A 23,921-nucleotide genomic window follows, 5' to 3' on the forward strand; every position below is an offset into this window, starting at 1 on the left:
CAGTTCTCGGCCACTGTCTTTGGCCCTCGCCAATAACCCCATCCGTCTCCCCAACTACTCTGAGGCAGAATCATACTGCTAGTACCTTATGACTGATTCTGTGCTCAGCTTTGAACCCCAAATTCTATCCATCACCAAGACTGTTTACTTCCACCTCCGCAACATTGCTCACCTCCGCACCTACAATAGCCACTGAAACACTTTACCTCCAGATTCAATTACTCTAATGCTCCTTTTGCTGGCCTCCCATTAATTCCAACTTGTCAAAACTCTGCTGCATGAATCCTGTCCCATACCAAGTCGCAATTGCTTATATCCCTGACATCCCATACCCAACACATTAAATTTAGAATCCTTTTCTCTCTCTGACATCCTTCCACAGTCTCACCCCATCCTATGCCTAATCTCCACCACTGCCCGCCCCCACCCCCCCTACCAAATCCCTTTCTTAGCACAGTGCTCCATCTGACTCTGGCCTTCTCTACATCCTCCCCTTCCTTTGCCAACCATTGGCTGCCGAGCCTTCAGTCACCTTAGTCCCACGCTATGAATCTTTCTCTCTAAACCTCACTGAGGATGCAACATCCCTATCATTGCCATTCTTTCCTACATTAACTACAGCCACATTCTGCCTTACTGCTCACCCAACCCTCCTTAAAACAGGTCTGCACATTCTTCAACGTTCTTTACCTTGACACCAGGAGGAAATATACCATTTAGAACTCCCCAAGTTTTGGACAGACATACCTATCCATCCCCCTGATCACTGAGTTTCCCACCGTCTTGCCCTATGCTCACTGGCTTCCCCAAGTAACAATGTGTTTCACAAGCTATCATGAGCATCATCTCTACCAGCCTTCTCCATTCCTTTGAAGACAGCCTCTGTAGATTGATCCTTAATCTGCTCCTCATATTCCAGACCAAAAGAACAGTTGTTGTTTTAGCCATATTGAGCTCATAATGAGCTGAATACGTGGCTCTCTTTCTTCTTCCTATCAACTTCTCCCAGCTCATCCTTCCCCCATCTTGCAGTCCAGTGTAGCTGTGTTATTTTCCCCAGCTTGTATACTGTGTAACATATAAAGATACTTCTCATGTTTAGTGATTTACTGCTAGAATATAGTGACTTAATGACAATTAGTCCATGTGCATTCCTCTTGTGCCCTGCTCAAGTATGTAATACATACGATTGTACTTCATGCATGTCACAGGCTTCTCTATTATATATACATCCTTTTAAATATTGTAGCATAATTTAAAAATCAATTGGATAAGTATTTGAGATGGAAGAAACAAAAGGATTTGGGAAAAGGCTGCAAAAATGGGATTAGAATAGGTAGCTCCAGTTAAAGAGGAAGCATCAGCACAGGTGGAATGGGCCAGATGGCCTAACTTCAGTACTGTAATTTCTATAATCCTCAAATCCTTGTGTTTTACTTTACCTTTACTTGTGTTTATAATTATAAGGATGTTTATTAGGAAATAAAAGGAATTTAAAGGCCTATAGTCACCTCACTTCCTATGAGACAATCAAGATCTACTGCTACAGAATGACCAGCTAGGACTCTGTAGTCGGGCACCATAAAACACTCAGCGCTGGTTTCTCTGACACTAGCTATACGATAATGATATATCATATACATTCATTGACAATAATTCCTGTGGGCAGTACATACATTGATTATATAATTTATGTAATATATAACATTGCTACTTGCTTCATGAAGGATGAGCTTTAATAAGTTGAATGGCCTCTTCTCAACCGTGACTTTATGGGGGTAAATTTCTCCTGTTTGTCCACCTTAACTTTGTTTTGTGAGCTTTTGCAGCTCTTCTGCCAGTGTGAATAGTTCCAGTCATGGCAACAGGGTATATAAACCATCTTCATAGCATCATTTCCTTCAGCAAAAATAACAGACACACATTCTTCAAAGAACAGACTTTCAGCAAAAGCTGCTGCTGTGCCAATTATCTCCTTCAAAATGGTGCTGGATAAATATTTGGTGGCATTGAGATTGGAGATTATAGGAACAAGTATAGACCAAGATGAAATAATACCCCACAGGCCCTGTTGGTTGTTGAGGCTTCTCCTCATATTTAGCTAACCTTCATGTCAGCCCATATCTACCCACCCCCCACTCTCCACACACACACACACACACACACATTGTTAAAATAGAACTTCATACCCTGTTTTTAAACTTTTAAAGTATAGTTATATGTGCAGCTTACCTTCACATATTTTTCGCACCAAGTTGATTTCATAATGTTTAAAATCTTCATAGGAACGTACTGGAATCATGAACTTGTGGCTTCCTGCAATTGTCAGAAGTGATGTTGCCTGAGTATCCCCCACTCCCAGCACTATTATGGTGATCCCATTATGTCTCAGCTGTTCTGCACTGGCAACAACATCATCTGAACTCTGACCACCAGTAATTACCACAACAAACTTGTGGATTCCTGGCCTTGCTCCCTTCTGGATGCTTAAGGTATCTTCCAGTATATATTTAAGTGCTTTCCCAGTGTGAGCACTCCCATCCAGGAATGGGCCTGAGCTGATTGCCCTTTTAATTTTTCCTTCACTGTCAAAGGAATCCAAGTTAAAGAGAGTTCGAGGTTTGTCGCTGTAGATCACCATAGCAACCTGTGTAAGGTCTCTGTCGATATCAAACTGTGAGATCACGTTCCTCACATACCCTTTTATTTGACGAAAATGTTGTCTTCCAACATTATCAGAAGCATCCACGGCAAATACTAGATCCAAGGACTTGGAAAAACAACCTGTGAAACAGTAGAGTCACACAGCACTAACTCACTTTGGTAAATGTAAACAATAAAACAGCTTGCAGGGAAAAATGAGGGAGAAAACAATTAATTGGGTGTGAAATGAAACAAACAGTTTTCTCATTTATATTCCATCATATCTGCAAATTTTATCTTTCAATTGGCCTCTGATTCTCTGTAAACTCAATTAAGTTTACATTTATATTATCGAGGGCACTTCATGCATAATCCCTCACTTCCCAGCTCTGTTACAAGACTGATAGTGACACAAGTTTCAAACAAAAAATGTGGTTGGATTCTTCATATTTTGACAGAATTCCAGTATAAATTTTATCCCCATCTTATTTTCAGACAATTTTCTAGAAGCAAATTTAGAAGTGTTAATGCTGTCAATAATAGATAATGAAGGCTGTGGGGGAGAATTTCCACAGGGTGAGTTAGGCCACTTTCAGCATGAAAAAAGGATTAGCACTCGAGGGTGGTCGGGAGAGAGGTATTTACATGAGAGTTTCCTGGCTTGGCTCATTTGCATACCCATTTCCTATATTACAATAGTGACTGCACTTCAAAAAGCACTTCATTGCACGTAAAGTGCTTTGGGGATGTCCTGAGATCGTGAAAGGCTCTATATAAATGCAAGTCTTTTTACATACTATGACCACTGTCACTGGCATAAATCCTGTGTAAAACGGGTCTAATCTGCTGGAGTGCATGAAACCAGGGTGCGGCCTTTAAAAGATAATTCCACTTGCACACTTCAACAGCAAACTAGGGTCAACCAGGTAAGGAACAAGAAGTGCTTGGCTCACTCACTTGACTCTCAAATAAATTCACTACATGTCTCATCAATCAATTTGTCATACTCTTCAAGGGCTATTAGGGATGGGCAATAAATGCCGGCCTTGCCAGCAACGCCCACATCCCATGAACGAATAAAAAAAAACTCTTCAAGAATGTCTCCAGCAGGACCCTTTGGAGCAAAGATCCCTGAGCCCAGGGACCCACATCTCAAAGCCCAGTCTTGAAAAGAACAGTATTTCAGGAGAATCAATCTCAGGTGCTGGCAGTTTCCTCACTCGTGGTTGAGATGATGGATAAGTGGGAGGAGTCCACTACCTGCCTCTGCAACACACTGCAGTAAGTCCCCGCAACCTTGGTCTCCCAAGAGCCTGGTGGAACCCAGTCAGAAGAAGTGTGCTGACACCACCCTCGTGGAAGTGGGGCCCACCTGGGGCTCCAGGATTGGGTTGCAGCTTGGACCCTCAAAAGACAGCTAACTGGTGAATAACTGGCCCAGATGCTCCTGTAGTGGTGCGGATGCCTGCCGTAGGCACTCACATTAGGTGACCCCTCTCTGACCCCAATTACTCTGGCAGGGTTACTGCCTGAGATCACCAATGGATGCCATCCCAGCATAATTTACGGGATCACAGTCTGTGGACATTCAAAAAAATGTTTTTTTTAAAAAGGTCAAAGCAAAAGTTTTTAGGTTATTGGGTTAAATTTTACAAGACCCCTCAATACCAGCTGGGCTTTGCAAGCAGCCGCTGGTCACCAGAAAATTTCCCCTATAATATTTTTATCCGAACAAAAGGTAGTGCCTCCAGACTTTACTTCCAACTTAAGTTATTAAGGGAATGTATCAGCACATCCTACCCACTGAATTTCCAGATACTGCATTAGATTTCGATATGAGCTACTCTACACATTGGGGTCAGAGCATGGTGAGCTTATCATTCGTCACCTTACTGCTGGCCCAAACTAGGTGCATTTTTTGTAGATGCCCCTAATTAAAATAGCCTGGGCCTCATTTCTGCAGCGGCAGGTGAGTACCTCACCATAAGGTCCACCCGTACCTCGCCTGGAGTTAAAATCGGGGCCTAAGTGCTCATCATCAATCACAAATTGAGACTGCAACAAACAAACAAAACAAAAGAACAACTTACCAGGTGTGTTCAATCCACATATTTTCGTCCTAAGCTCCAAAACCTTACTGTCGAGTTCCTGGGGTTCATTATACGTAAATGCCAGCTGAACGTCTCCAGCTATCTGGTTTAGTTGATTTATTATATGTTTTGCTCCAACAGACAGAATAAATATTTCCCTCTCTTTAGCGGACTGTGCAGGGAGAATCACCGAGTCATGAGATTTAGAATTGGACAACACCACAAGAACATGAGGAACGTTCGTTCTGGAGCCTTCACTGATCCTGAAACCATTTTCAGCTACATAATGCAGGGCCTTTCCCGTGAAAGTGTTACCTCCATTGAAGCGTATGTCATCAATTGCTTTCAGCAAGTCATTGAAGCCACCATATTGTCCCATTCCAATCTCGATATGAATTCTGTCACTATACTGAGCAAACCCCACTAAAACTTTGGCTGAAGAAATCATGATGGATCGAAGAAGTCTTTTAGCAAAAGCTTTAGCTTGTAGGAATCCCTCGAGGCCCATATTCCATGACCCATCCACTAAAAAGAGCAGGTCGACAGTACACTCCATGATGCCAGCAGGTACTGCATAAGGAACGTAAATGCATTGGTTCATGAGGACAAGACAACGGCATAAGCTTTGAAATGGCACATTCCACTGAGTGAATTGTCTTAGTCAGGTACTTACTCAGGTATCTGTTTCCAGCTGTGTAACAAAACAATAAAATATAATTAGTAAAGGAAAGTGTTTATTAAGATTCACATTCATGAAATCTATTCATGTAGATTTCCAGCAATCTCAGTCCTTTTGTGAAATATAATCCATAAAGGGGCATTAATGGTGCAGATTTCAAAAGAAGAAATTCTTGACTATAAATGAAAAGCATTTCTTACGTTCTGTTTTTGTTTATTTAATCAACATCCAGGGGTTGTCAAGGAACCACTACTGATATCCCCTTCAGCACTTAGAGTTTATATCAGATCACTTGACCAACTGATGCTGATATCATACATTAGGGGCCCCCTCACTTACGCTGGCGAGGTTATACTGGCTACTGATAGTGATGTTCCTGTTACCTCTAAAGCGGTGAGCACTACTCTGCACGCTTAGGTATGTGTACCTTGTACATGCATAGTAGGATTCCAAATTTTAGAGCAAGTTAGAGCATCCAATGTGTGTGGCCTATTTCACCTAACTGCATACATGCTATATATATGGGCGGATGGATCTGACACCAACAGATATGGTTTCAAATGCATATTATGTTATACATTAGTTTCTGTGGTATGCGTGGACTCCTGCTTTTATACCACAGCTAACACAGTGCTATTCCATGACCAAACCATTTGCTTGCATGGATTTCAATGGAGACAGAATAGCCTAATGACAGTATGATGCAGCTACTCTAGGAACACAGGAATTCACAGGAACAGAAAAGACCATTTGGCTGGTATCAAAGTTAAAAAAAACATACTCAGCCTCTGAATCACTTCTATCACCAAAAGAACTCTTGAATTTTCCAACACTATTTCTATGGGCAGTTTGTCTCACATCCTCATCACTCACTGCTGAAGTAATTTCACCTTCCCTCTTCTGAGCCTGAATCTGTACCATTATTATAGAATTTATGGTTGTATTAAACATTTTATTAGGGTTTAGTTTATCCATATCTCTTAGAAAATTCCATAAGGTCACTTCTGAACCTTTTCTCCAGTCTAAACATTCCCAGCGTTCTTACTCTCTCCTCATAACTCAGGGAATGCGAAAGGTGCCAAATAAATGCAAGTTCTTTCCTTCTTTACTCTCTCCTCATAGCTCAGGTGCCTGATCCCTGGGATCAGTTGATCTGCCCGCCACTTTACCTTTTCCAGAGCCAGAATCCTGTGTAGTATAGTGACCAGAATTGTACACAGTCCTCCTGGTGGGGCTGAACCAATGCTTTATACCAGCTGACTATTACCCCCTGACTATGATATTTGCAGTGAACTTATGCCACTAGGAATTCAAATCTGGCTCAAAAATGTGACTGTAACAGAGGCAGGAATTAACAAGAGACCTGCAGCAAGTCCAATCACGCTGATTCAATTGGGAAAAATCGAAGTAAGAGTAAATAAATGGCCTTGATAATTAGTTTAATGAATGTAACGATTTGGGCATTCTCAAAACTGTTCTTATTCGTGTTCAGGCCAGATTACAATTTTCATAGGCGAACCAGCATTCCCTATGAGTCAAAAGTTACAATTTAACATGTGGTGATTGGGATTGGCATGTTTCAGGATTAATAATATAACTTTATACTACTTTATACACTGGGTTATGTAAAAGAAGTCCTATAGGATGCCTACCATGTACCACTAATCGCTTTGATAGACTGAAAACCACCACAATGTCAGAGCATAATGTTCAGGATAAAAATACAAATCAGATTTATTACAGAAACTTAATTCATACAGAAGCAAAATAAATCAGATGATGAATAGGAATACAGTCCTTAACTTGTGTCAATACTTTAAACTGTCTTTGAAACCAAAAGTAACAAAATGTTCGAATTCCTAGAGTCCTTTTCAGACTCCTGTAACTAAGGGCCTGAAATTTTACTGTTATCCATTGCTGTGGACCATGTCCAAAATCACTGGGACAGGTTCATTTAAATAGCCGGGGGTGGGCAACCTGTGCCTGTACGGGCACTGCAGAAGCATCTGCCTGACAACAGCCAAGACAATCAAAGCGACATTAAACCACTCTGATGGCAGAACTGAGTCCTGCAAAGGACTGAAGAGAAAATGCCTAGAGATGTTTAAAATGCTTCTAAGGGAGCAAATGGATGTTTTTGGGAGAGGTAATTGATCCTCTGGGATCGATTAGCTTTCTCTCGTTCAGTCTTGGGTCCATTACTAGACCCAAAGCAGGCCAGCTCTCAGCTGGAAAAATTGTGTTGGGCTTAACAGGGACGGAATTCCCGGAATAGCCTGGGAATACCCCATGACATGACGTGCGAAGGATGCGTGGAATACTTTTCCATTCACCCCAGCAGAGTTTAAATGGGTTGGAAACTTAGCCGAGAGCTGGTTTGAATCCTTATAAGGCTCTAGGTAAGGCACCAAAATCTCAGCAGGTCAAGGCAATCAAACCTGGAGATCAATTACCTTCACAAAATGCCCCCCTACCACCCTGAGGAGATAACAATTGAATATTTTAAGTAATTAGGCCCAACAAGCCTGTCTTTTTTCCTGAGATCAGATCCATCTACCAGTTCTTTCATTTTATCTCCCAATCCATTTTGTCTACTGAAACATATCCAATTGTCTCTTGATCTCTTTCATATTTTCCATTTCTTTGATGTTATCAGGTACCTTATTTCACAATGATTTTTCATCCAGAATGTAATATCTCACTATTGAAAATAAAGTGCAAGTCCTTAGTTCAAGATCTTATAATAAATACTTACTACAGTGTTTGTCCCCTCCATAACCAAGGGGACACAAACAGCTGTACTCGTCCACAGTCTCTGCAACACAGAGTCCTCCATTATGACATGGACCTGAATCACAGGGATCTGCAACAGTACACAGGAAAGAGCAAAAATCATATTTTATATTTGTGGCACCAGTAAGAGAAATGAGAAGATTGGATTAGCATTATGACTACAAAGATTATCCAAACATTATAACTTATAGTCATTTCCAATATGTAATAAATGGTTGGTTGATTCAGGGGTGCAGCAATGTATCAAAAGTATTGCTGTCCACAGATGAGAGGGAACATTTATCACAATAAAAACAAGCATAACATTTGTCGTCATCATTGAAGAAGAGACTCCCTCGTCAGAGTATTTTTTCTTCTTCTTTGGGTCTCCCCATATCACACTGCTTCCCTGGCCAAGAGGATGGGCATGCATTCTGCTTCCAACAGTCAACCAGTGCAACTTTGAGACTGAGGGGATGTATAAGTGCAGTCTGGGATCTTAGCTCTTTTCCTGTCTTCTATTTAGCATCTCGCTAGGATGCTACAACTGAGATTAACTAGCAGTAGAGGAGCAAACTGGCCATAGCTGACATTCACGCTTTCTAATGAAAGATACTGTCCTAAGCATTTCCTTTTCTCAATAATATTTCCTTCAATCTCACTATCATGTGACAAATTCCTAATTCTCATCTAACCTCAACCGCTGTAACAAGGCACCAAGCAGATGCTGGACATTTCCCTGCAGAGAGAGGAAAATCAGAGGACATATCATTCAGGATATCGTCATGCACCATCTTGTGAGTGACAATGTTGGGAAAGACCGTTTGTCCTAATGAGACCTAAAAAAATGGAAGGTGAGAAAATCTCATGAAAAATTACAAAACAGCAAGAGAACTTGACGCTTGTAGATGATAGGGTGAAACTTCCACATGGGTTCCCCAATTTCCTGCTGTGACTTTGGCTGAAGATTGGAAGAATCCTGCAGAAATTCCCAGTGGATGTATTTACCTGGACAGAGGGTGCGGTAACAGCGACTTTGAATCCTATTGTATGTTCTTTTCCAGCTGAAGGGATGAAAAGTTCCAACTATTAAAATAAAGCAACCACATTTCCTAGTGACTTATTTTTTAAAAACTGCCACTGTGTATTTGTCTTTACAAAGCTGGTAACATGTTCATCTATTTACCATGATAGCATTGGCACTTCAAATTAATATATATTCAATTAACATAGAAACATAGAAAATAGGAGCAAGAGTAGGCCATTCGGCCCTTCAGGCCTATTCTGCCATTTAAAATGACCATGGCTGATCGTCTAACTCAGCACCCTGTTCCTGCTTTTTCCCCATATACCTTGATCCCTTTAGCATTAAGAAATATATCTATCTTCTTCTTGAATACATCTAATGACTTGGCCTCCAGTGCCTTCTGTGGTAGAGAATTCCACAGGTTCACCACCCTCTGAGTGAAGAAATTTCTCCTCATCTCGGTTCTAAATGGCATACCCCGTATCCTGAGACTGAGACCCTTGGTTCTGGACTCCCCAGGCATTGGGAACATCCTCCCTGCATCTAGTCTGTCTAGTCCTGTTAGAATTTTATATGTTTCGATGAGATCATCTCTCATTCTTCTAAACTCTAGTGACTATAGGCCTAGTCGACCCAATCACTCACCATACGTCAGTCCTGCCATCCCAGGAATCAGTCTGGTAAACCTTCGTTGTACTCCCCCCATGGCAAGGATATCCTTCCTCAGATAAGGAGACCAAAACTGCTCACAATACTCCAGATGTGGTCTCACCAAGGCCCTGTATAACTGCAGAAAGACATCCCTGCTCCTGTAGTCAAATCCTCTTGCAATGAAGGCCAACATACCATTCACCTTCCTAACTGCTTGCTGCATCTGAATGCTCGCTTTCAGCGACTGATGTACAAGGACACCCAGGTCTCATTGCACCTCCCCTTTTCCCAATCTATCACCATTCAGATAATAATCTGTCTTTCCGTTTTTACAACCAAAGTGGATAACCTCACATTTATCCACGTTATACTGCATCTGCCATGTTCTTGCCCACTCAGCCAACTTGTCTAAATCACATTGGAGCCTCTTTGCATTCTCCTCACAGCTCACATTCCACCCCAGCTTTGTGTCGTCTGCAAACTTGGAAATGTTACATTCCGTTCCCTCATCAAAATCATTGATATATATTGTGAATAGCAGGGGCCCAAGCACTGATCCCTGCGGTACCCCACTAGTCACTGCCTGCCACCCGGAAAAAGACCCGTTTATTCCTACTCTCTGTTTCCTATCTGTCAACCAGTTCTCAATCCATGCTAGTATATTCCCCCCAATCCCATATGCTTTAATTTTGCACACTAACCTCTTGTGTGGGACCTTATCAAAAGCCTTCTGAAAATCCAAATACACCACATCCACTGGTTCTCCCCTATCTATTCTACTAGTTACATCCTCAAAAAACTCCAGTAGATTTGTTAAGCATGATTTCCCTTTCATAAACCCATGCTGACCTTGTCCAATCCCGTTAATGCCCTCCAAGTGTTCTGTTATCACATCTTTTTTGTAATTCCCTGTTTTTTCTCTCCCTCCTTTTTTAAATAGTGGTGTTACATTTGCCACCCTCTAATCTGTAGGAATTGTTCCAGAGTCTATAGAATTTTGGAAGATGATCACCAATGCATCCACTATTTCAAGGGCCACTTCCTTTAGTACTCTGGGATGTAGATTATCAGGCCCTGGGCATTTGTCAGCCTTTAGCCTCATTAATTTCCCTAGCACTATTTTTTTTACTAATACTGGTTTCCTTCAGTTCTTCCCTCTGACGAGGGAGTCTCTTCTTCAATGATGACGACAAATGTTATTTGTGTCCTCCTTTGTGAAGACGGAACCAAAGTATGTGTTTAATTGTTCTGCCATTTCTTTGTACCAAATTATAATTTCCCCCATTTCTGACTGTAAGGGACCTACATTTGTCTTCAATAATCTTTTTCTCTTGACATATTTATAGAAGCTTTTACAGTCAGTTTTTATGTTCCCTGCTAGTTTACTCTCATACTCTATTTTTCCCCTCTTAATCAATCTCTTTGTCCTCCTTTGCTGAATTCTGAACTGCTCCCATTCCTCAGGCTTGCCGCTTTTTCTGGCAATTTTATGTTTCCTCTTTGGATCTAATACTATCCCTAATTTCTTTTGTAAGCCACGGCTGAGCCACCTTTCCTGTTTTATTTTCGATTTAATCAATCAGCTGGTATTTAACCATTTTGTGACAAAACTGAATTTCCAACCATAAGATTTTAGAGTCTTGTCTTGCAGAATTAACATCAAACCACACAAATGCATTCAAAAAGATGTTTACGATGTTACTACATATAGTGACCAGAGTAAAGATTTGTAGATCTATAGCAATGTTTGGCAACAATCCCACTACATGTAGCTATAGTTGTAGCTTCTTGGCACAAGGGTGATTGTGTATATGTGACTGGGCTAGGAGGAGGGGGGAATGCAGAGAGAATTATTTTGAAATCTTTTTCCTTGTGAAAAATGGAAGACTCCTTCATGTCAGTCCAATTAGTAACTATGTTAATATGCCAAGGAGAAGAAATGTTGCATGTATGTATGTACATGTTGGCATGTTTTGTGTGTAGTCATGTGCCCAGATGTGTACATACATATGTGCACATGTGGAACACATGCGAGGATGCCTGCTGACATTATCTGCTTTGGTCCCCAGCCACCATTCTTCCCACCAGATGTCCTATTCACATGTTACATACGATAGCTGTTGGTGAAATTAATGTCAGACGAAATAATCAAACTCTTTAAATATATCTGCTGCTATTAAGAGCTGAACAAACTGACGTGTAGAAAGGACAGAAGGTAGCTATGGGTTTTCCATGTTGTTTTGCACCGTTGTTTTTGCCTTTCCAGCAAATATGGTTTCCAAGGTATTTCTTCTCAGCGTTGACTGTTGTTCTCAGACAAAACTGAGACATCACCCTACAGGCTGTAAAATCACAGAACAAAATATGACTGAATGAAATATTTATAAATGTGTCAGTAAATTTTAAAGACAAGTAATGAAAGAAAATAGCCCTAGTGCTGAAACAATTAGTCATGTGTTTCAAGAGTGTCTTCATTCAGACTGGAGTTAGAGAAAGGACCACTCACAAAAAATGTTGAAAAAGACCATCGAGTTATCCAACTCCCTCCAACATCCAGGTTCCATTTCAGCAGTTCTACTTTGTCCACCTCCCACAAGTCATCAGGTCCCACTAGTACTGGTTTAATTCCCTGCTCCCCCCGCCCCCAACCTCAAAAAAAAATCACAAGAACCAGAAATGGATTAGCAAATAATTATGGCATTGTAAGTTATGATGAGAGATTTACTTTTGGAGAAAAGATTACTGAGGTTGAGCTGACCATTTTGCATAGTTCTCCTACTCCAACCCATGTGCTTCCACTCTAATGAATCAAGAGTCTGAGTATTGATAAGAGTATACAATGTTAATTTACAACAATGTGGGAGTAACTTTAAATAAGTACACCTTTTATCCCCATCAGACAGCAAATCAGTCGTTAAAGTATGAGCTTGAGGGCAGCTAGTTGGCAACGATATGTCAGTTACTAGGAGAACAGCACAAGCACTGTAAGCAATTCCCACTACAGAGTCTTGAGCACATAATCCAGGCTGACACTCCAGTACAGTACTGAGGGAGTGCTGCACTGTCGGAGGTGCTGTCTTTCAGACGAGACGTTAAACTGAAGCCCATCTGCTCTCTCAGGTGCACTCTCATCAAGAGCAAGGGAGTTCTCTCCAGTGTCCTGGCCAATATTTATCCTTCAACCAACATCATTAAAGAACAGATTATCTGGTCATTATCACATTGCTGTTTGTGGGACCCTTGCTGTGTGCAATTTGGCTGCTGCATTTCCTACATTACAACAGTGACTACACTTCAAAAGTACTTCACTGGCTGTAAAGTGCTTTGGAATGTCCTGGGGTCAAGAAAGGTGCTATATTAATGCAAGTTCTTTCTTTAGCAAATTATAGAAATTGACGGCCATGGGGCTGGCTGCTGAGGTCGGCAGCTGCCATAACATGGGCAAAAATGTTCATGAGCATGTGATTAATGAAGCCAACCTCACGAATACTATGAGACTTTGTATTAAAGTGCTCAGCCAGTCTGCATTAAGCCTGGAAGAACTAAATGCAGATTCCCCAGCACTCTAGCAGCACTTAGTACCCACGGCAATATCTCAGACAGGCTGTAAGCGAAGAAGACTTCACTTGGTTCAAACAAGTTATTTTTAGGTCCTCTAGCACCAGTAGAAAAAAATTGTCCTGAAGCTGTGAAGGAGCAACCAGTGTTCAAGACCCAGCAGGGCTTAAAACTGCGGTAGGAAGATTAAGAGATAGGCTGGATCTTGCCTTAATATTCATTGATGACCTTCTCATTGCCAGCCTGGCTGAAGCTCTTATTTGATACTGGTAAAGGGAGTGGACTTTACCATGTCAAAAGCTAAATACTGCAGATGCTGGAAATATGAAATAAAAACAGAAAATGCTGGAAATACTCAGCAAGTCAGGCAGCATCTGTGGAGAAAGAAACAGAGTTAACGTTTCAGGTCAACGACCCTTTCAAACTGAAGCGTTAAATCTGTTTCTTTCTCCACAGATGCTGCCTGATTTGCTGAGTATTTCCAGCATTTTCAGACTTTACCATGTGCTGTGAGTGGGAAATCCTGATAACATCTTTGCTTTTGAACTCTACGGGGTCGATTTTAGCACCCGCGATTGGGTGTGTTCCTGGCGGGGGGGCCACGAAAATCAGGGATTCCCTGGGCGGGTCGGGAGCCCGGCTCCAACCCGCCCACTTCCAGGTTTCCCACAGACGCGCTGACATGCGCGCACAGCCTCCGCATGTGGGACTCCCGCCGGCAATTAAAGCCGGCGGGGTGCCACTTAAGCTATTTATTTTGGTATTTCAGGTTGTTTACAGACCTGATTAATGAGATATTTTAGGAGGGTTGGTATTTTACAAACAACTGGAACTGTTTCCCATACTGGGGGAAACACTCCCAGTTGAAATGGACGTGTTGCAGCCATCAGCCTGTGGCAGCTGCAAAGGTCCATTTGACAGGTGGGGGGGAGACCCTCACTCATTGCAGGAGGCCACTCTGTCACTTCGGACAAAGTTTGGCCTCCACCACCCTCCTCCTAACAAGCTCCACACTTACCCCGGGGTCCAGGGACATGTACCTACCTTGCGGACCCCCTCAGATGTACATCTTCTGGATTGGGGCCGCCGTAGCTGCAGTCATGACCTCCTCGGAGGGCGAACAGCATCACCAGCCTCGCCGGCCACGCCGTCCACCTCTGACACGTGGAGCTCCACAACACAGTGCTGTGACACATCCACCTGCACAGCAGGAGGGAGGGCAACCGCAGAGAGAGATGCGTCGCAGAGGACACTACCCTCACCACAGGGTCCACAGGCCGAGGCTCAGCTTCCTGGACCTCTCTGAGCAGCAGTGCACACAGAGGCTCTGAGTCACTCGACATGTAGTCAAGGACATCTGCAGCCTCCTTCATGCCGAGCTGCTCCCGGTTGGCCCGAGCACCATCTTCTTACCTGTCGCTGTCAAAGTCACCACTGCCCTCAACAACTTCTCCTCCGCATCCTTCCAGGGTGCCACAGGGGACATCGCCGACGTCTCTCAGTCGTCTGCACAAAAGAGCCCTGCAAATACACCTACACCCACTCTGCAGTGACACAATGGGTGGCATCTGTTGTGGGTCTTCATTGTGATCCTCAGGAAAGGGCATTATTGCACAAACCAGACAAGATTCGTAAAGAAATGGCAGTAGTGGTGCCAATATACTATGTAATGTGAGTTGGTCAGAAATTAAATATAAGTAAAAACCATGACAATCCCTCAAACACCCTTGTGCATCCCCTTCATGCTCACGAAACGTTTGCCTTATGCTGCCTACTGCACATATGTGATGCATGCCCTGTGGCTGCAGCACAGGTAGTGGCAGGTTGAGTGAGGCTGACCGTGAAAGAGATGCATGAGAGGGTGAGTATGAGATAGAGCCATGAGATTGTATGAGGATTGGGTTGAGTGGTAGTGGTGGGATGAGTACTGGCGAGGTGAGTAAGTACAAATAAGATGAGGATGAGGTTTGAGTGGGTGTGAGGGGTGATGTGACAGAGTAGTGTTGGCAGTGCAGAAGGAGATGCGGGGTGGGGGCGGTGATGTGGCAGACAGAGTGTAGGGGAATGAGTAAGTGTACTCACTTCGGCTGACCTACTTAGGTCATTGCAGCGCCTCCTGCACTGTATGCAGGTGCGTGATATGTTGGTGGTGCAGGTGACCTCCTCTGCCACCTCGAGCCAGGCCTTCTTGGTGGCAGAGGCAGGCTGCTTCCTCCCGCCCGCCGGGGGGGGAAGATCTCTGTCCTCCCCCTCCTCCTCACCCCATCCAATGATACCTGGAGTGAGGCATCATTAAACCTGGGAGCAGCCTTCCCCCTGGGCTGCTCCATGCTGTAATTTTTCCTATTTCTTGCAGCATCAGTCAGTGGAGGACTGCCCCTTTAAATAGAGCTCCTCCCACTGACAGACAGTACTGCGCATGCGCAGTTCGCCCGCCGCGCAGCTCAGCAGCGGGGAACCTGGAACAAGAGGTAAGTGGATCCAATCAGCCTGCGATTGCATTCGGGGCAGACTGATTTCACCGGGCGCGTTACCCACGCGCCCAATCGCCCCCCCGCCGCGAACCCGCCGCCCTGGTAATATCGGGCCCTATGTCACTATTTATAAAGCCAAGGATCCCGTATGCCTTTTTAACAGTTTTATCAACTTGTCCTGCCACCTTCCAAGATTTGTGTACGTGCACCCCCAGGTCTCTCTCTTCCCGCACCCCCTTTAAAATTGTACCATTTAGTTTATATTGCATCTCCTCATTCTTCCTACCAAAACGAATCACTTCACACTTCTCTGTGTTAAATTTCATCTGCCATGTGTCTGCCCATTTCACCACTATGTCCTCCTGAAGTCTATTATTATTCTCCTCACTGTTTACTACATTTCCGAGTTTCGTGTTATCTGCAAACTTTGAAATTGTGCCCTGTATACCCAAGTCTTGGTCATTAATATGTATCAAAAAGAGCAGTGGTCCCAACACCGACCCCTGGGGGACACCACTGCACACATCCCTCCAGTCTGAAAAACAACTGTTCACCACTACTCTCTGCTTTCTGTCCCTTAGTTAATTTCGTACCCACACAGCCACTGTCCCTTTAATCCCATGGGCTTCAATTTAGCTAACAAGTCTATTATGTGGTACTTTATCAAACGTCTTTTGAAAGTCCATATACACATCGAACGTGCTACCCTCATCAACCCTTTCCGTTACTTCATCAAAGAACTCAATAAAGGTAGTCAAACACAATTTCAACCCAACCTAGGAAGCATCCCATCTGGACTGGGTGACTTTTCTACTGTACAATGTAGATGAAAAAAAAAGACTTGCATTTATATAGCGCCTGTCATGACCTCAGGATGCCCCAAAGTGCTTTACAGCCAATTAAGTGTTTTTGAAGTGTAGTCACTGTTGAAATGTAGGAAACACAGCAGCCAATTTGCGCACAAACAAGGTCCCACAAACAGCACCGAGATAATGACCAGATAACCTTTTCTTTAGCAATGTTGTTTGAGGGATAAATATTGCCTAGGACACCATGAGAACTCCCCTACTTTTCTTCAAAATAGTGAAGAAAGGGCCTCAGTTTAACATCTCATCCGAAAGACTGCACCTCCGACAGTGCAGTACTGGAGTGTCAGCCTAGATTTTGTGCTCAAGTCCCTGAAGTGGGACTATGAACCGACAACCTTCTGACTCAGAGATGAGAATGCTACCACTGAGCCACAGCTGGCACCTTTAGGATATTCCTGAGAGGTGTAATAAAGTGCTCTATAAGTGCAAGATTTTCTTTAGATTAAAACTCTAAAAACTGTGGAAGATAAAATCGATTTTAAAATGAACCAGAATGCACCATTTTTAATGTAACTATTCAATGTTTCCCGGGGCAGCCAGCTTCTGAACCCCTCATGAAACGCACGCAACAGTGGGCACAGGGCAGCATTTGAAATATGCCTGCACAGTTCTAAATTTCCTGCTTGCACCATTGTCCTGAACAAATTTTCGATAAAAGCTACCTGATTCCCAAAAGGTAATGAATCTAACTCCTGAGTATTCAACTCTTCTCATATCTTTGGTACTTAGCCCTGGTCGACTCTCCTCCAGATGACATCCCCCTATCGCACCCTCCAAGTGCATGAACCATTGTATCCCATGGAGTATTTCATCATCTCTGTCTACACCTAACCTATAACTACCAATCCTGTTCCCAGATATTTATCCAGTTCCTTGTTAAACATGTTAATTGGCTGAGCTTTTGTGGCTTCTGTTGGAAACCTGTTCCACATATCCTCTACTCTGTGGGAAAAAAAGTTTCTTCTAACTTCTCGTCTCAACTGAGATTTTAAATTTTAAATCTGCACTCACAGTTTACATCAAATAGCCTGTTTATATCTACATCATCGGTGCCTCTTAGTATTTTAAGGTTTGAATCATGTTCTCTTAAAATCTTTTCTGCAATGAAAGTAAATTCAACTCTATAAGTTTCTCCTTAGAATTTAAAGCATGCAAATCCCATGATTGTTGTTTTTTCACTGTAAAATTGCTTAGTTCCTATTTTGGGAAGTAGAACTAAACATTTTATTTGTTTTAAAAGTACGTACAGCAATAAGGCATAATCAAATAGTAGAGACCGCACAAACAGATCATTAACGTGACTAAAAAAGCAGATACAGCTTATTTTAAAGGTGGATCACAAGGTGATTGCAGCATGTTACAGAGGGTGATGCAGAACACTCTCAGGGTGTTACCCCTATTAAAGTAGTGCTTGTGGAGGCCAAAAAGCTGTAAGTGGTTGTTAGTAGGCAGACAAGGCACGGGCCAATGTGGATACCTGTGGTGCTGATCGTTCAGGCTCAGAAGCACAAAATTTCACAGAAACATAAAAAAACTTCAGGTTCTGACCAGCGCGACAGCAGAGAGGCCAGAGTGGGGATAAGGAGAGACGGTGAGAGGCTTCAGACCAGCACGAGAGCAGCAGCGAGAGCAGAGAGGCCAGAGTGGGGATCAGGAGAGACGGTAAGAGGCTTCAGACCAGCACGAGAGCAGAGAGGCCAGAGTGGGGATAAGGAGAGACGGTAAGAGGCTTCAGACCAGCACGAGAGCAGCGGCGAGAGGCCCCAGACCAGCGGGAGAGCAGCGGCGAGAGGCCCCAGACCAGCGGGAGAGCAGCGGCGAGAGGCCCCAGACCAGCGGGAGAGCAGCGGCGAGAGGCCCCAGACCAGCGGGAGAGGCAAACAAAACAAAAACAAAACAGTTAATGTGATGTCAGCACAAAGGACGGAAAGTAGCTGATTGGTAAGTAGCTGATTTGAGTGTTTTTTTTAACCCTTTAGTTTATTTCTGTTAAGTTGAATTAATAGTCTAATAAATAGGGGCATGGCAGGGCACCTCAGACTCACTGAATGCACATCCTGTGCCATGTGTGTCCTGGACAGCCACAGGTGCAGAAAGTGTCGTCAGCTGGAGGAGCTTGAGCTCCGGGTTTTGGAGCTTGAGCAGCAGCTAGTACGGACACGATGGGCTGAATGGCCTCCTTCTGTGCCGTAACTTTCTATGATCCTATGATTCTATACTGACCCTAAATAAAAAGCGTAGGCAAAAGCTAATTACAGACATAAGTTTAAAAATTACTGCTACCGAGATTAGCGGACAAGCTCTTAATGTGATTGTTTGATATTCTTCTGCCTGTTATTTTAATGGAGACATTAACACGTTTAAGAATAATTGGGTTACTGCTTCCATTAAAAGTGTGGGCAGAGGAATGTCATGTGAACATGAGAACATGTTAAATGTTTGTCTGGTCATACTGGCAACAGTAATGTCTAGGTTACAGTTACATTGCAGGCGGAATACATTCTATAGTATACACAATAGAGGTGATATTCTTATTTCAGGCTTCGAACGGAGAACCCTCCCCACTGGAACAGCAGATCAGAAATTTGACTGTGCACAGCGCACAATTTAAATGGTTGGAAAATCATGCACCATGCATGTCCGAATTTCCAAAGGGAGCGCAAAGATGGGAAATTACCTGCAATATTTCTAGACGCTTCAAACACATACTGAAATTTGCTGCATTGTATCTCTAACAGAGGATTCAGAGCAATGTTGCCTACCTGGATGCACATCAGAGCAGACTGTATACTGTGTCAGTGTGGTGTACAAACCATTGATAGCATCGTCATAGTGTTCTGCATAGAACATATGCATCTCACTGGGAACGCTGGCTAATCTGTCCAGTTCTTTCCACCTACAGATGGCACAACAGCAGATGAGAGCATTGCAGCAATTGTTACTCAAAAATTAAATCACCCTTACGGCTTTTTCTCAGCACAATAATATGTTCTTACCCTGGATGCTTAATTCCTACAGCAAATATTGTCATTCCACTGTTTCTAGCAAACCTCAAAGGCACTGTTGCATTGTCTTGAGATTTACCATCAGTGAGAATCACAATGATTTTTGGGGCATCTTCCCGTCCTCCATGAAACCCTTTGCGCAGCACGTACATCATTGCTCTACCAATCTCAGTGCTGCCACCCCTAAATGAAACATTGAGAGAAATCAATGGGTTAATTCTTTTGCGAGAACTATTGTAGTTTGCAGTTTAATGTAAAGTTACTGTTCTATATTCCAGGAATGCAGCTCTTGTACATGCAAAAGTTTTATTTGAATTATTACTTTCCACTAGTTATGCAGTGGCAATACATGCCTGAAGAAAATCTTTTTGATAGCTTCTTTTGCTTCTTCTCTTGTAGGGTAGGCTTCCAATCCAAATTCTACTTTTGGTTTTGAACTGAACTGGATCACTCCAATGCGAACCTATTTGAAAGTAAATAAAGCCTTAAATAGGATACAAAACTAAATTATAACAATTTCAAGATAAGATACGACGACCATAGAAAGTAGAACTGGTGCTCTGGGAACTGAATGACATTGTTTTTGTACTAACTACTTGTAATAAGTTTTGATCAGACTTGTTAGAGCTATCTAATCTGAAACTATACCCAAAATTCCAGAGGTACTTGACTCACAAAACATGAAAATCTCAGTTTATGACAAGTGTTGCCTTTTGCATTGTGTAACTAACTGATGCTGAATGTCAGGTTTAAGGCATATTAAGTGTTGCCAGGGCCCAACAGACTTCAGTAAAAAACAGCTGATTTAATATTTTCACTAGAGTAACATCTGTTGTATAACATGCTGCAAAATATTGCTACTACGTGTACTGAGCAGATCCTCACAATATGCAAACAATGAGCAGAATAGCTGAAGTCCAGTTCTGTGCTTTGTTTCATGACCAAATGGGAATGGGGTATACCCTTTGAACTGAAGAATTTTGCTCTTAAAGGAATACTTCAGAATAAGAGTCTTCAGGGTAGGAGTTTATAAAATCCTCATTCTTAAGTATTCATATGAAATACATCCCAAATTTATTTTTCAAAACATCTCTTGTCAGCTTGGCTCAGTTGGTAGCATTCTTGCCTCAGAAGATTGTGGGTTCAAACCTCACCCCCAGACACTTCAGAGCAGAGGTGGAGGTGCTGTCTTTCAGATGAGACATTAAAATAAGGTCTCAACTGCCTGTTCAGGTAGATGGAAAAGATCACATGGCATTATTTGAAGAAGAGCAAGGAGTTCTCCCAGTATCAACATTGTTCCCACCACCACCAAAAACTTCTGTTTGTGGGATCTCACTGTGTGCAAATTGGCTGCTGTATTTGCCTCCATAACAATAGTGACCACACTACAAAAGTTATTCATTGGATATGAAGCACTTTGCAATGTCCTAATGATAAAACGATCGGCACATTTCTGCATTTCTGATTATGACACCACAGTGGAACTTTGGTGTAATATATGTTTAAAAAGCTACTATTTAGCTAAATGTAGTTCTCAGGGGTTTAGATTGACAGGACAGGAAGACTGGGAGATATAGATTAAGATTCAGATGGGACTTCTGAACCAATGTGCTGCAGACAATGAAAGATAGTTTAAAATTATAGTGACTGCTCATACATATTGCTGCTGCAACAACTCTATTCATTTAACCTCAGCCAAGTTAGGCTGGTGGATTTTGCTAGGGAGGGAGATAGTCAGGTTGACTAAAAGCCGAGTCAGGCTGACTGGAGAGAACAAAACAGCAAACTGTAAGTGAGGAAGTTCTGCCCTGGGTGTAAGGCAAACATTTGGGGGTTCAGTTTCTGTAGCTAGTAGTTGTAAGATAATTCTGAAAATATGACTAAGACAGTCTACCAATGTGGCATGGCATGGCGAGTTCATTATTTCCTCTATGTACTGGAATTAAGTACAGGTATCAAGTGATATCAAGATTAACACAAAAAGTTTTTACAATTATATTTGAAGAAAAAGGGTAGTGAAGGGTAATGTGGGCCCTTTAAAAACAGGAGCAGGTAATATTACAAATGAAAATAAGGAAATGGCAGACTTGTTGGATAATTACTTTGTCAGTCTTCACAGTAGAGGAAGAGGATAATATACCTGACATTCCAGGGAAAGTAATAATGAATCAAGGATTAGAACTCACTAAAAAGTTAATGTAAGCAAGAAAACAGTAGTTGAAAAAATAATGGCACTAGGGACTGACAAATCCCCAGGACCTGATAGTTTCCACCCCAGGGTTTTAAAGGAAGTAGGTGAGGAAATTGCAGATACTTTAGCCATAATCTTCCAAAGCGCTCTCAATTCAGGAATTGTCCCTTCAGATTAGAAAATTGCAAATGTAACTCTATTCTTTAAGAAAGATGAGAGAAACCAGGAAATTATAGACCTGTTAGTCTAACATCTGTCATGGGGAAGTTATTGGAATCTATAATTAAGGACAGAGTAACTGAGCATTTAGAGAAATTTGAGCTGATTGGAGAGAACCAACATGCATTTGTAACAGATAGGTCATGTCTAACAAACCTAATTGAACTTTTTGAGGAAGTAACTAAAGTGGTAGACAGGGGAATGTCTATGGATGTAGTTTTAATGGATTCCAGAAGGCATTTGATAAAGTTCCACATAACAGACTGTTAGTTAAAATTAAAGCTCATGGAAATGAAGGCAAATTATTGACCTGGTTAGGAGATTGGTTAGACATAGAGTAGGGATAATGGGTATGTACTCGAATTGAAAGGAAGTGATTAGTGGTGTCCCACAGGGGTCTGTGCTGGGGTCTCAACTATTCACTATATTTATTAATGACTTAGATAACACAATAGAAAGCCATAGGATCCAAGTTTGTCGATGACACAAAGATTGGTGGCTTAGTAAGTAGTGTAGACGGGAGCATAACTTTACAAAAAGGCATTGATAGATTAAGTGAGTAGGCAAAACTGTGGCAGATGGATTTCAATGGAGATAAGTGTGAGGTCATCCATTTTGGACCAAAAAAAGGATAGATCCGAGTATTTTTTAAATGGTGAAAAGTTAGGAATGGTGGAGGTCCAAAGAGATTATGGAGTCCATGTGCGCAGATCACTAAAATGTAGTAGTCAGATACAAAAAATGTTAGCCTTTATATATAGGGAGCTAGAATATAAATGTAAGGAAGTTTTGCTTCATCTATACAAAGCCCTGGTTAGACCACATCTGGAGTACTGTGCATAGGAAGGAGTATAGCGCAAATTCACCAGAATGTTACCAGGGCTCCAAGGGTTAAATTATGAGGCGAGATTACATAAACTAGGCTTGTATTCCCTGGAATATAGAAGGTCAATGGGTGATTTGATTAGATTTTTAGGATTTTGAAAGGAATTGATAGGGTAGATAGAGAGAATTTTTTCCACTGGTGCGGGGGTCTAGGACAAGGGGACATAACCTTCAAATCAGAGCTAGGCCATTCAGGAGAAATGTTAGGAAACATTTCTTCACGCAAAGGGTGGTAGAAATGTGGAACTCTCTCCCACAAAAAGCAGTAGATGCTAGCTCAACTAATAGTTTTAAATCTGAGATCAATAGATTTTTGCTAGCCAAGAATATTAAAGGATACGTAGCCAAAGCAGTTAAATGGAGTTAGGATGCAGATCAGCCATGATCTCATTGAATGGCAGAACAGACTCGAGGGGCTGAATGGTCTACTCCTGTTACATACAAACATACAAACAATGACAGACAGGAAAAGACACACTGGTCCATCCAGCCTGTCCCACACAATTGTGTGTCTCACAATATATACACTCCCCACTCCAGACCATGTGATCTCCTGGGCGAGGCGAAAAACCAGATAAAAGCCCATGCCAATTTGGGGTGAAAAAAATCAGAGAAATTCTTCTCCGACCCCTTTGGCAATCGAAACTAGTCCAGGAGATCACTCTGGCCTGGATAATTCTATGCATTACATTGCCTACCTTTTGTAACAGGTGATCTCGGCCCCAGCCAGAAACAGGTCTGGCTCTCGCTTGAAGGAATTCACCGAATCGACATCCACCGTATGAGCTGGCAGCCTGTTCCAGAGGTGCACTATTCTCTGGGAGAAGAACCATCTCCTGACATCTAACTTAGATC

At 42.4% G+C, this 23,921-nt stretch overlaps 1 protein-coding gene across 1 annotated transcript in view; it reads right to left on the reverse strand.

The window, feature by feature from the left end:
- Positions 1-955: 955 nt before the first annotated feature.
- Positions 956-23,921, reverse strand: part of LOC137320362 (von Willebrand factor A domain-containing protein 2-like) — a 77,699-nt gene continuing 54,733 nt past the window's right edge. The window contains exons 6-15 of the mRNA XM_067982098.1: positions 20,122-20,231; positions 19,760-19,951; positions 19,526-19,659; positions 12,060-12,204; positions 9,193-9,248; positions 8,168-8,275; positions 5,407-5,424; positions 4,734-5,303; positions 2,233-2,784; positions 956-1,068 (exon numbers count right to left, since the gene is read on the reverse strand). Of these exons, the coding sequence (XP_067838199.1) occupies positions 956-1,068; positions 2,233-2,784; positions 4,734-5,303; positions 5,407-5,424; positions 8,168-8,275; positions 9,193-9,248; positions 12,060-12,204; positions 19,526-19,659; positions 19,760-19,951; positions 20,122-20,231 (1,998 nt within the window). The remainder of the gene's footprint in view (positions 1,069-2,232; positions 2,785-4,733; positions 5,304-5,406; positions 5,425-8,167; positions 8,276-9,192; positions 9,249-12,059; positions 12,205-19,525; positions 19,660-19,759; positions 19,952-20,121; positions 20,232-23,921) is intronic.

Source organism: Heptranchias perlo, chromosome 1, assembly GCF_035084215.1.
Source record: "Heptranchias perlo isolate sHepPer1 chromosome 1, sHepPer1.hap1, whole genome shotgun sequence".
Taxonomy (NCBI): Eukaryota; Metazoa; Chordata; class Chondrichthyes; order Hexanchiformes; family Hexanchidae; genus Heptranchias; species Heptranchias perlo.